General features: G+C 40.8%; 1 protein-coding gene across 1 annotated transcript in view; it reads left to right on the top strand.

The window, feature by feature from the left end:
* The window catches only part of LOC145418235 (MAM and LDL-receptor class A domain-containing protein 2-like), a 45,914-nt gene extending 34,376 nt beyond the window's left edge, over window positions 1-11,538 (top strand). The window contains exons 17-20 of the mRNA XM_080286697.1: window positions 413-545; window positions 804-1,067; window positions 2,832-2,910; window positions 11,513-11,538. Coding sequence (XP_080142823.1) covers window positions 413-545; window positions 804-1,067; window positions 2,832-2,910; window positions 11,513-11,538 — 502 coding nt within the window. The remainder of the gene's footprint in view (window positions 1-412; window positions 546-803; window positions 1,068-2,831; window positions 2,911-11,512) is intronic.
* The last annotated feature ends 840 nt before the right edge of the window (window positions 11,539-12,378 follow it).

The following is a 12,378-nucleotide window of genomic DNA, read 5'->3' as shown; positions in this document are numbered from 1 at the left end:
CAACAACTTTTTCCCAGCCTTCTACCCGTGGCTCATTTTTCTTTACATGAAAAAATGGTATGAAGAAAGTACAATTGCGGACATAAATACACGTATTGATTCAATGGTAAACATTCGAAACCCAGTGATGCCATCTTAGGAACTCAACCGGCAATTTTCAGTATCATAACTGTTCAGCTAAAAAGGGTAAATTATACTGTCCACAACTGTATCTAACAGCTTCAGCAGTAGTGTGTGTGTGTGTGTGTGTGTGTGTGTGTGTGTGTGTGTGTGTGTGTGTGTACAACTTGGGGGGTGAAAGCAGGCAAGAGAAGGTGTTATGGAGCTTTAGCAAAAGTGGGAGTGACGGAAAAGCACGTGGAACTGTGATGTATTAGCTTTGTGTCTGAGTGAGATCTGTATATGTGTGCAGGCTGGGGAGTGACGACGGGCAGGAGGAGCTGTTGTGGAGCTTCGAACAGAGTAAGAGTGACGGCACCGCTGCTGACAATCCTACGTGGCTCTACGCTCAGCTGCCTCTAGACTCCTTCCCTGCGGATTATAAGGTGAGCAGCGAGGAATGGAGCTTGAAGTAACTGTAAATGTTGTCTCTGAGCATCTCCAGTCTTCTTTAACCCTTCGAGTGTCAGGGTTTCTCTCTACAGAACAATTCTGTCTGGTGTTAGCCTGAATATAGTTCAGGGTTGCACCAGTAGTAGAGAAAGGGAAACTCTGGACAGATTTTTAAGCTTCTGACTACCAGGAATTTTCTCATTTGAAAAAATCTTTTTAGTGTGTGCCTGAAATAAATACCCAAACATCAGGCGCTGACAAGTAGCCTACACTCGGTGGCGCTGTGCACCCTGGATGCAGCAGCTGCGGCATTCACCAGGGAGCCAAACCGGCTCATATTTCTCTGCACCTTGCTGTGGGAAGGACCTTGGTCCGACCCAGGAGCGGAGCAGTCTGCCACATGGGGACGCTGGATCCCTGCATGGTTTATGTACTGCACTGTACCTGTAAGACGGCCCCGCAGAACCACTGACATACCTGTGATCGGCGAGTCTGCTCGGCTCGACAGACAGAGGGTTAGACAACAACAAGAACAACTCAAACATCAACCACAGCGACGAGGTAAAAGCAGAGAGCAATGGCGCTGAGCAGAGTTTGTTGCATGGTTGGAAGAGGAAAAGTTGAGGGTGGATGTCTTGGAATATAGGTTTATCCCAGAGATATATGCACTTGAAGTTTGCAAAAATATATATCACGTTCTGCAAGCCCAGTTGGATAATAAGGAAATTATACTGTTTAAACAAAGTGTTAGTCTTAAAAACTAATTATATATATATATATATATATATATATATTTATATATATATATATATATATATATATATATATATATATATATATCCCATTGGAGCCCAGTGCCCACAATTTTGGACAGAACTGGGAATTTTCAAATCCTAATAAAGTAGGGAACCCCCGGGTAAGGATCTATGAGCCGATAGGCGGTATGCAATATATATATATATATATATATATATATATATATATATATATATATATATATATATATATATATATATATAACTGGTCACAAAAACAAGGTAGTCATTCATTAGTGTGTGACAGAATACCAATGGACTACAGTACTTTGATGTCTAAAATGCAAATCCTTTCAACCTCACAGTCCAGTTAATAATACATATATTTCTTTGTTTTTGCCAGCATCAAATTACTTTTCCCCCTAAACTACAGGAAACCATAGAAATTCAATGGTTTAAAAGAATATAAGGAAATTTTCAAATAATTTTTCTCAAAATGGAAAGCAGACTGTCGCCATATGATGACCCCACACTCTATAATCCTAATCAATCACCGTATACTGACCTTGATAATTAACTCAAGCTCCCTTTCAGCCAAATATAATTGTCTGGTGTTAGGTGGGATAATAATTTGAGTCGTCCTGATCATGTAATAGATAATGATGATACTATTAACACTCAGATTCCTATGACTGGCTCTTATCAATATAAAATCGTCAGGCATTAGCAGGAACAAAATCCCAGGGAAGAAATCACCATGACAGGGTCTGTGGGATCAGTCCACCAAGTTGTCCCTAAAAATACTGACTTTCTACGTTTTCTGTGTTGCATGATTACCGTCTGACATGCATGAGAACTCCCACAATGATAAATCCAACGGAAGGCGAGGTGTTGCCTTTTTCAAATAATCGCGACTCAGTCACTGACTTTTACACAATAATTATGTCAGTACTGTGATTTCACTGCCTGGCATTATGGCATTAATGGTGTGAGGACCAATTCCACTCTTCACTTGTTGGTCCTGATAAAATACCATAATTTTTGTAGATCTCATGGGATATGGCGCTCCAACCGGATGTGGTCCAAAAGGATGTAAGTTGATGGGAAGGTTGGGGTTCATTGCTCACAAAATTCCGTTCTTAAGCAAAAAACTTTCAATTCTGGCCTTTTAAATGTCTGGACTGAATAGCCTAATCTCGGAGCCCTGTGGAAGTAAGGATAGGATCATGGCGCTGATGACAATGATGGCATACATATTGCTGAAGTAGTCAACAACCTACACAATTACTGATGTACAGTACTTACATAATCAATTACTGACGTAGCCTCCTACCTTCCCGGCATATTGTAATACCGATGTCCGATACTTACTGTTGGACGGTATTTACTGGTACATCGATATTTTACAGACACATATACTGATGGAACTATATATAAATTAGTTATAACACTAATATACCCTATATTACAAGCTACTACTGATGTCCTTCTATATTTCCGACCCATTTACCGGTTTGCATACAGCTGGTGGTGGTGGGACGGGTGAACGTGGGTGGATGGGCGTTCGATGATCTGCGATTTGTGTCAGACAAGAAGTGTAGAGGTATGGCATTCATTCAGTCATTCATAGATCCATTTATTCTCTCTCTCTCTCTCTCTCTCTCTCTCTCTCTCTCTCTCTCTCTCTCTCCGAATACACAATAGAACTGTGACCTCTTTGCATCCAGTTTTCCAGTTACTGTCCACTGATAAAATCTCTCTCTCTCTCTCTCTCTCTCTCTCTCTCTCCACACACACACACACACACACACACACACACACACAAATAGAACTGTGACCTTAATGCATCTGATTTTCCAGTTACTGTCCACTGATCAAAAACACTCTCTCTCTCTCTCTCTCTCTCTCTCTCTCTCTCTCTCTCTCTCTCTCTCTCTCTCTCTCTCTCTCACACACACACACACACACACACACACACACACACACACAGCAGAGCTGTGACCTCACTGCATTCAAATTTTCCAGTAACTGTCTACTAATAAAAAAATGTTTACCTACCGTACTTTATGCATGTTGTTTGTTTAGAGATTGTATTAATAAACTTTCTTGAGCATAAGTTGTGTATAAGACTATCTGTTTATGGTTTTATCTTCACTCATGCAGCTATCAAATTCTTCTGACGGTTTTATCTTCACCCATGCAGCTATCAAATTCTTCACACGGTTTTATCTTCATCCATGCAGCTATCAAATCCTTCACATGGTTTTATCTTCATCCATGCAGCTATCAAATCCTTCACATGGTTTTATCTTCATCCATGCAGCTATCAAATTCTTCACATGGTTTATCTTCACCCATGTAGCTAACAGCTACTTCACAGCCAAATGTTACTGAGCTTAAGCTGTGTGTAAGACTGCCTTTTTTATACTTCTGCCTTCGCTTATTCAGCTACCTAACGCTTCAAAACGAAACTCAGCTGAACATAAACGTTTTTTGTCACCAGTTGGGATAGCCTACCCGTGTTACTTTGACAGTGAAAGACACACCATTCAGAGAGAGGTAATACTACAATTATCAGCACTTTTTATACCCACAAGAAGAAGTGTTGATAATTATAGTACTACCTATCTCTGTCTGCTGTGGCTCACTTTCGGCCGAATAAAATCGTCTGGCATTAGCTGGAACAGAATACTAGAGTTTATCGTGCATGACAAGAGTTAAAGAGGTTTTAATCAAACCTAGGTATAGTACAAGTGAGATTCCTATTATAAAATTTCAGTTAACCACTTCACTTGAAGGTGTTTTTTACGAGTATATTCTAGTCTTGCTTCGTTCAGACAATACCATTCTGCCAAAGGCATACTTTCTCGAAGTGGATGAACAAACTTTAGGCATACAACCTACCAGGTATCACCTAAAGTTAACTTCTTCAATATGGTAACGTAATTTTATATTATTATTATTAGTAGTAGTAGTAGTAGTAGTAGTAGCGGTAGTAGTAGTAGTAGTAGTAGTAGTAGTAGTAGTTATTACTACCGCTACGTTCAGAAAATATAATTAAAATTACGAGAACCCTCAAGTACTGAAGGAGTTAATGAAGACTATAACTAACTCGTCTAGTTCGAAAAGGCTATCCTAAAGTGCAAATTAATCGTCTGCAGATAGCGTGAATATCCTACAAAATACGTCGTCTGACGGAAGGGTTAAGGTTAACTGCTTTACAAGTTATGTCACTGGAGGCTACTGACGGCGCTGCACCTGTGTACCTCCAACACTATCCCACCCCTCTCTCTCTCTCTCTCTCTCTCTCACACACACATTTCTGCATAACCACCTTCGGCTTTTGAAACATCTGCCGTCAGTTTTGTGTCCTGACTCCCAAAAGGTATGCAAACAATGTGTCGTCCAAAAGCTTCTGGTAACTGTTGACACTCTCAGCCTCCAACGACTAACTCTCTACTTAATAAAATCATCTGGCGTTGGCTGGAATTGAATACTAAAGAGTTACTTCGACCGTGAGAGGGTCAGTACCAGTCAGGGTATAGGTTATTAGTGACAGCTATTGACGGAACTGCACCTGTGCCAAATTTACAAGCACGCACTCATACACATACGTGTAAACACACACACACACACACACACACACACACACACACACACACACACACACACATTCTGCATAACGAGAGAGAGAGAGAGAGAGAGAGAGAGAGAGAGAACACCCCACATACACGCACACCTGAAGTTTTCCGTACTCGCATTGACTATTGAAATACCGCATATGCCGTCAGTCCGGTGCCCCCGCGATCAAAAGAGACGCTATTAAACTGTCGCCTAGAGTTAATTCCTATCGCGCTATAGGTTCTCAGTCGAGGCTATTGACGGGGCTGCATCTGTGTCCACTTAACCCTCGTATATGCACTCATTAACACACACACACACACACACACACACACACACAACCCATTCACCCAAACACACAAAACAAACACATCAGTGCACAAAAACGCACACATACAAGCAAAAACAAAGTAACACACACACACACACACACACACACACACACACACACACACACACACACACACACGTAAACTAACCACTAAAGACAATATTATCGCTAGTTTAGGACGCTGTCTCTCACATCATTGTCTGCGATTTTTTGCTTTAATAGACGTTAATATTCCCTTGTATTTTACTCCTATCTTTTTCACTGTCGACGAAGATTGCTTAAATAATATGCATGATAATATTGACATGCTAAGCGTTAAAGTAAGCTGGTAAGGAAAAGATGCAATGGAGCCTCGAGGAAAAGAGATTCTGTAGCCTCATGGGAAAGAGATGAAAGAGCCGTATGGAAAAGATACCACGGAGCCTCAAAGAACAAATACTACGGAACGTCTAGGCAAAGATACTACAGAGCCTCAAATAAAAGATTCTATAGGGCATTAGAAAATTATACTAAGCCTCTCGAGGATGATACTACATAGAACCTTAGGGAAAAGATACTACAGAGCCTCAAGGAACAAATATTATAGAACCTCAAGAAAAAGATATTATAGAGCCTCAGGGAAAAGATACTATAGAACCTCTGGGAAAAGATAATGCAGAGTCTCTAGTAAAATATAATATAAAGCCTCAAGGAAAGAATGCTACAAAGCGTCAGGGAAAAGATACCATAGAGCCTCAAGGAGAAGATACTATAGAGCCTGAAGGAAAAGATACTATAGAGCTACCTTATCCCCTTCGCTAATAAGACGTGTTTCTCAACTAATATCTGCTACTTCTAGAATCTAGAGGCTTTAAAAGAGATCAGGAGGGATTTTTCGAACTGGGGAACTTACATGTAGCCTTCCTTAACCTCTTCAATGTGAAAGGCTTTTCCCGAGTGACTAAAATAATGTGAAAGTAACAAGAACAAACTATGACAATCGTAATCTGATTCAAGGAGTTAAGAGACGAGAATACGGATCATCGCGAAGTTCCTCTGAAAATCATCAAACCCTGTACATTTTAACATGCTCTCAGTTGCCATCTCCATCTTAAACATTCAGCTGTAGCAAAACAGTAGAACGCGCTGTTTTTTGGTACTATGACATGGCCTAAAATTTTCGTCTCTGTCTTGAATGTTGAGTTGTATTTATAGATCAATACTGATATATTAGTGGTAGGTGGGGGCGCTCACCATTCACTCACTCGATGTACTGCTGCTCTCTGGTGTCTGCCCTTTCCTTTCTTCCATCCTTCTTTCCTTCCATCCTCTTCTGTCTCTCTATCCTTCATTCTTTCTGCCTGTGGGTGACTACACTGAGTGACAAGCCAAATGGTTTCCTGTACACCAGGAAACCATTTACTACGCTTAGTGGTAACCATATAACCAAATTTTGGCACCTGGTGGTTTAGCGGGTAATTATTGCGCTCCAGTCGGATTGAACCGGTGAAGGTTTATATCCAAGGGATGGTTGGGGTTGATTGCCCATGTAATGCCACTTAGGAATGAGTGAGGCTGGTCACTCTCATCTTAAATGTCGAGACCAACTGCCTAGCCCCGGGCTCCTACGCTCCTCTTGAGGCAATGTAGGATTGGATGATGGATGGATGGATGGATACTGATATATGATAAGGGCCAAAGAAGAAGTTCTATGGAAAGGATGTACAGCCGTAGTATATAATCTACACGTAAAAATTATGGACGAAAAGTTAAGGTGGACGGTAAAATAAGTCAAGATGAAAGAGCCTCAGTCAGACAACAATTCCATGATATTGAAACTCCCGGAAAATGCGTGCATGGATATTCATGAAGCACCATACATCACAGTAGAAAATACGATCCTTATTTTTTTTTTTTTTTCCGTTGATGTTTTTTTCTTTATGGGACTGAGTTCCATTATGCCGGGTATCCGTACAGTCTTCAGTGTTGGCTTATTATATTGTAGTGTATGCGAATTGCATTGAATATGTCCCGTAGTATGCTTGAACTGTACTGTGCATGAACCCGAGTATAAGCTGTGGTGTAGATGAAATGGAGTGCAATCTGCTGTGTGCATAAACTGTAGTACAAACCAGAGTGTGTGTGAAGCGAAGTAAACTACATTTTGCAAGAATTAAAGAATAAGGTCTAGTGTGTATGAAGGAAAATATAAATCATAATGCAAGAAGAGAACTGAATTGAAGCATAAAGGATAATGTGCGTGATTGAAGCATAATGTGCAATGTGCAAGAAACGAGTATGAACGACAGTGTGCGAGCAGTGAAGTATAAACTGAGATACCGGTATGCATTAACTGAGGTAAAATTTAATAGTAGGCATAATCCGACAAGTAAAATATAGTATGCATAAACCAACAGGTAAAAAAATAGTGTGCAGTAACTAAAATGTGACATGTGGTTTGCATGAACTGAAACATAAACTAGTGCGAGTAGACCTAAGTATGTTTTGTACTGTGTATGAACTGAACAATAATTATAGTGTACAAGAAGTGAAGTACGGCTAACACTGTAATGGACCTTATTAGGATAGATATGAATTAGTAGGCTATGAATTAGCTAGTACTCGTAGGTTATGTTTGAACTAGTAGGCTAAGTATAAACTAGTGGGCTAGTATGAACTATAAATAGTCTGTGAAATGATTTATAGTGACAGTTTAAAGCAAGACTTGTAGCATGAAACACGAGCTGTAGTGCGTATGTGGAGCAAAAGTATGATGAGAACGAAAAGGCGACAGGACACAGGTGGCAAAACTCATGATGAAAGGCTACAGTACATCCATCATCCTGAAAACCACGAACTAGAAATGACGCAGTGTAGGCGAATATGAATTAAAGTAGGGTGTTTTGAGGGATCAGGTGTGGCCATTCGTTTACCCTTCAGTCCTTGCCACTGACAGAAGGCCCAGTCAATGGTCCATCACGTGTGAATAGGCAACTGAGGTTATTTACGTTCTCGAGGACAGGGAGGGGATGTGGAGTGTTGAGGAAGGTGTAGGGTTATGTGGAAACTGTGTGAAGTGTGGCAAGGGGGGTAAGGTGTGGTGATGGGGGGGAGGTGAGGATTGGGAGAGGTGGGAGGTGTGAGAGAAGTGCAGGGCTGTGTGGAAGTGGGGTTAGATGTGCCAAAAAAAAAAAAAGGGGGGGGGGTCAGGATGTGGGAGTTCTAAGGCTGTGAATGATATGAGATGTGGAGAGGTATGAAGATGTGAGGCTCTGTGTGTGGGGATGGAATTGCGTGGGAGTGGTATGAGGTGCAATCGGACAGGATGTGACGTGTGACGGATTTAATGTGTAATGAGAAAGGATGTGAGGTGTTGGGAGGTAAGAAGACGAAAAGGTGTGTGTGCGAGATGTGGGGTTCCGTAGAAGCGCTGTAAAGTGGGTGTGGGAGGGTGTGAGGTATGGGGAGATACGAAGGGGTGAGGGTGTGGAAGGGTGGGAGGTCTGGGGGAAGTGTTAAGAGAGGGGGTGCAAGGTGTGGGAGATATGGACGGGTGAAGTTTTATTAGATTTGCAATGGTGAGGGGTGGTGTAAAAGAGGGCTTAAAGTGTGGTCACGGAGGGTGTGAGGTGTAGGGAGATAAAATGAGGTGACTGCGTGTGTGGGTGTGTCAGGGTAAGATTGTTTAGAAATGTGTAATGTATGGGTGGTGTGGGGTGTGAGGCGTAAGGTGTGGGGAAGTGTTTGAGGGAAGAGGTGTGGTGCTACGTACAAGAAGGTATGAAGTATGTCGAGGGTGTGTGAGCAAGGGTGTGTGAGGTATGGGTGTGTGAGGTATGGGTGTATGAGGGGTGTGGGGCTGCCTATACGGCGGGGTTAGGAGTGCAGATATCGGTAGCGGTGTGTGGGTGTGGGACTGCAGAAGCGTGCGAGATGCTGTGATGTGAATGTGTATGTGTGGGTAGGTATGGGTATGTTTGGGGCCGGGAACTGTGCAAAAGTGTATAGAGTGCTAAAAGGTGAGGGAGTCTGAATGGTAAAGAGGTGTGATGTGTACGATTTATTAATGACTTGTGGTGGGGCTAAAAAGGCGGTCTGGTCACAGGTGTTCTGTACACACACACACACACACACACACACACAAACACACACACACACACGTAAGAAGTTGGCAAGTGGCCGGCAGTCAAGTGGTGTTGTTAGAAAGTATGTGACTTTTGGTTCCTAGTGCACACTGATGCACACATGCACGTACACAAGCACTCACGCACGGCACATATCCAACCCTCCCCTCCCCCCCCAAAAAAAAAACACACACACACACATCGCGATCAAAGGAACATATGAACTGAATATTCAACTCAACAATTTTACACGCAGGTACAATACAGAATAAGTAAATAATTAGATAAATGAATATATAATAATAAGTACAAATCTCTGTAGTACAACCGTGGAGTTTACAATTAACACAATTTTCTTTTTCCGGCCTTGACAAACAACACCAGTGACATACTTAAGGCTGCTGAAATAATGAAGACTAAAGAGTTGAAGGCTTATGGCTAATACCTGTCGACTGCCCGAGGATGAAGCCAAACAATTAATTTTTCCACGTCACAATCTTCCTTAATAACACGAACCGCGGTAATCTGTTTTCATCCAGTAGTCTTCAAATGCTGTGATGGATGAACAGGGAATGGGGAGAAACAAAATGAATCCACCAGCCTGACCGGACTGAACACTGAACTTTGGTTCTTCCATTTGCGAGATAGATATGCTAACCACTACACCATCCAACCTTGGAAAATACTATTTACTTACTGAAGACTACTCTTTTATTGAATACTGAAGGCTACTGAGATACTGAAACTACCTGCAGTACTGGTCTATTTATTTACTGAAGCTACTGAGATATTTAAGGATAATGAAATACTGAAGTACAGGGGCTACTGAAATAATAAAAACTACTGAAGGCTACTACAGGAGTGGGCTGTGATGTGGTGTTGTGTTACGTGGCGTGAAACGGTGTGGTGTGATGGATGTAGTATGGTTTGGTGATGGATATGGTGACGGAAGAGGATGTGATGTAGTGTGAGGCTGTGGTACGGGAAGGATGTGTGATGTAGTGCAATGGTGAGGGTGTGCTGTAAGGTAATATGATGCAGTATGTAAGGGCTTGTACTGTGATGTAGTTTGGTGTGAAAGATGTGGTATGATAGTGTAGTGTGGTGTGGAGTGGCTTGGTGTGAGGGAGTATATAGTGTTGTGCGGTGTGTGAAGGTGTGGTGTGGTGTGCAGTGGTTTGGAGAGGAGTAGTTTATGTGAAAAACCATAATAAGTCAACTCGCTGTACCAGGTGAGTTCGGTATATAAAACATGAAAGGGAGACGGTCTGGCGGTGAAACACACACACACACACACACACACACACACACACACACACACACACACGAGAATAATCTATTCATATTTATCATAAATAAATATTCAACAGCATAATCATCGGGAGATATTGTGTCAACGTTAATATTCAGACGCGCGGACGTACTGTAAACACGGTTGTAAGTGTACTGTATGTCACATGGAAGTATTTTTATTTTTACAAATTATTCAAAACGAAACCAGGCGCTAAAACAATAACTACCAGCCATCTAACCTCAATGCTGTTCAATGACCTCAGAAATATTATACATTATCCCAAATATCATGAAGACAAGGGCTCGTGTGTGTGTATATATATATATATATATATATATATATATATATATATATATATATATATATATATATATATTTGTGTGTGTGTGTGTGTGTGTCTGTGTGTGTTTACTTATTTATATTTATATTCATATATATATAAAACAAACATGAGATTATTCACTCTTGCAACCAGGATTTTATTTTTTTTAAGGGGATATCACTAAAAACATACTTTGTAGGGGTTAAAAGAGTTACTATTAAAGTTCAGATGAAATGATGCCGCATTCCTTCTCGGCTCGACAGCTTCAATAGGGTGTCATGAACAACTGCTGACAGTAATATCGTTCCATGTTTTAGTCTTACGAAACCCTTATACGATATTCTGAAAATTTTGGCGGGCTTCGAAGATCGTATCACTGGGTTTCATTAATGATTAGTTATTGTTCACTGTTTCGTTATTTATTATTACGTAGTGGATCGAAATTAATGTCCGTAGTACGTAACATAAGGTGCAACATTCTTCTTTTAGTACAATAGCCTAACTGATATTATCTCCTCTCATTACCTTCCACAGAACTGCCAGCGAAGGCCAAGCCCTAAACGTCACAGAAGCCGAGTCCAGATGGATGCTTGGTGATTGCACCACCACCCCCACACCCCAGGAAACTGATTTACAAACATACGACGAATCCCTTGACGTAACTGATTCTGTAATTTTGTATGGATAACAGAAGTGAATAATCTTCCCATGACCCTTGTTTTTCATGCAAAACCTGAAGACGAGTGAAATATCGGAATGTCCTTTTGTGAATCTCTGTCCTCCAGTCGCCAGAAGCACGTCCACATTCCCCAAATTTAGATTTAATTGCCTCTCCTCTAAATCAGAAATGATAATATCTGGTATAACTCTTGTTTGCAATATTTGCTTCGCAGCGTTGAAGTTATATATATATAAAAAAAAAAAAAAAAAAAAAAACTTTAGCTCATTCACTCATATGCCATTTTGGGGGTTATTCATGCAACCTTCATTTAAATTTATTCAGCTTTTGAAAAATAACTGCGGTTAACCATTTTATACACGAGTTCTCCCCTAAGCAAAACCCATCTGGAAATTCTGTACTAAGAATAAAATTAAAAGTTCCTCATCGTCTTGAATGAGATAAAATGAGTACAAGGAAACACACAACGATTTAATACTTGTGCACTACCATCACCTCGACAGCATAAAAGGACGGAGTAATTTCATAGCCTGTAAACACCATTTCATCATTCAGTGCAACGTTATAATTATGTCGTCTAGGGTTAGAAGTTTCATTTCGAGAAATGTATTAGTATCTTTATATTTCAAACACTAGTGATATCAATAGTTAAGCCTATGTTTCTTCTATTGCTGAAAGTTTGGTATTGCAAAATTTATTAGTTTCGCTGTTTCAAATACCA

Source organism: Coenobita brevimanus, chromosome 14, assembly GCF_032717465.1.
Source record: "Coenobita brevimanus isolate Jiangsu-jjx chromosome 14, ASM3271746v2, whole genome shotgun sequence".
NCBI lineage: Eukaryota > Metazoa > Arthropoda > Malacostraca > Decapoda > Coenobitidae > Coenobita > Coenobita brevimanus.
This window is presented reverse-complemented; position numbering and strand designations above follow the sequence as displayed.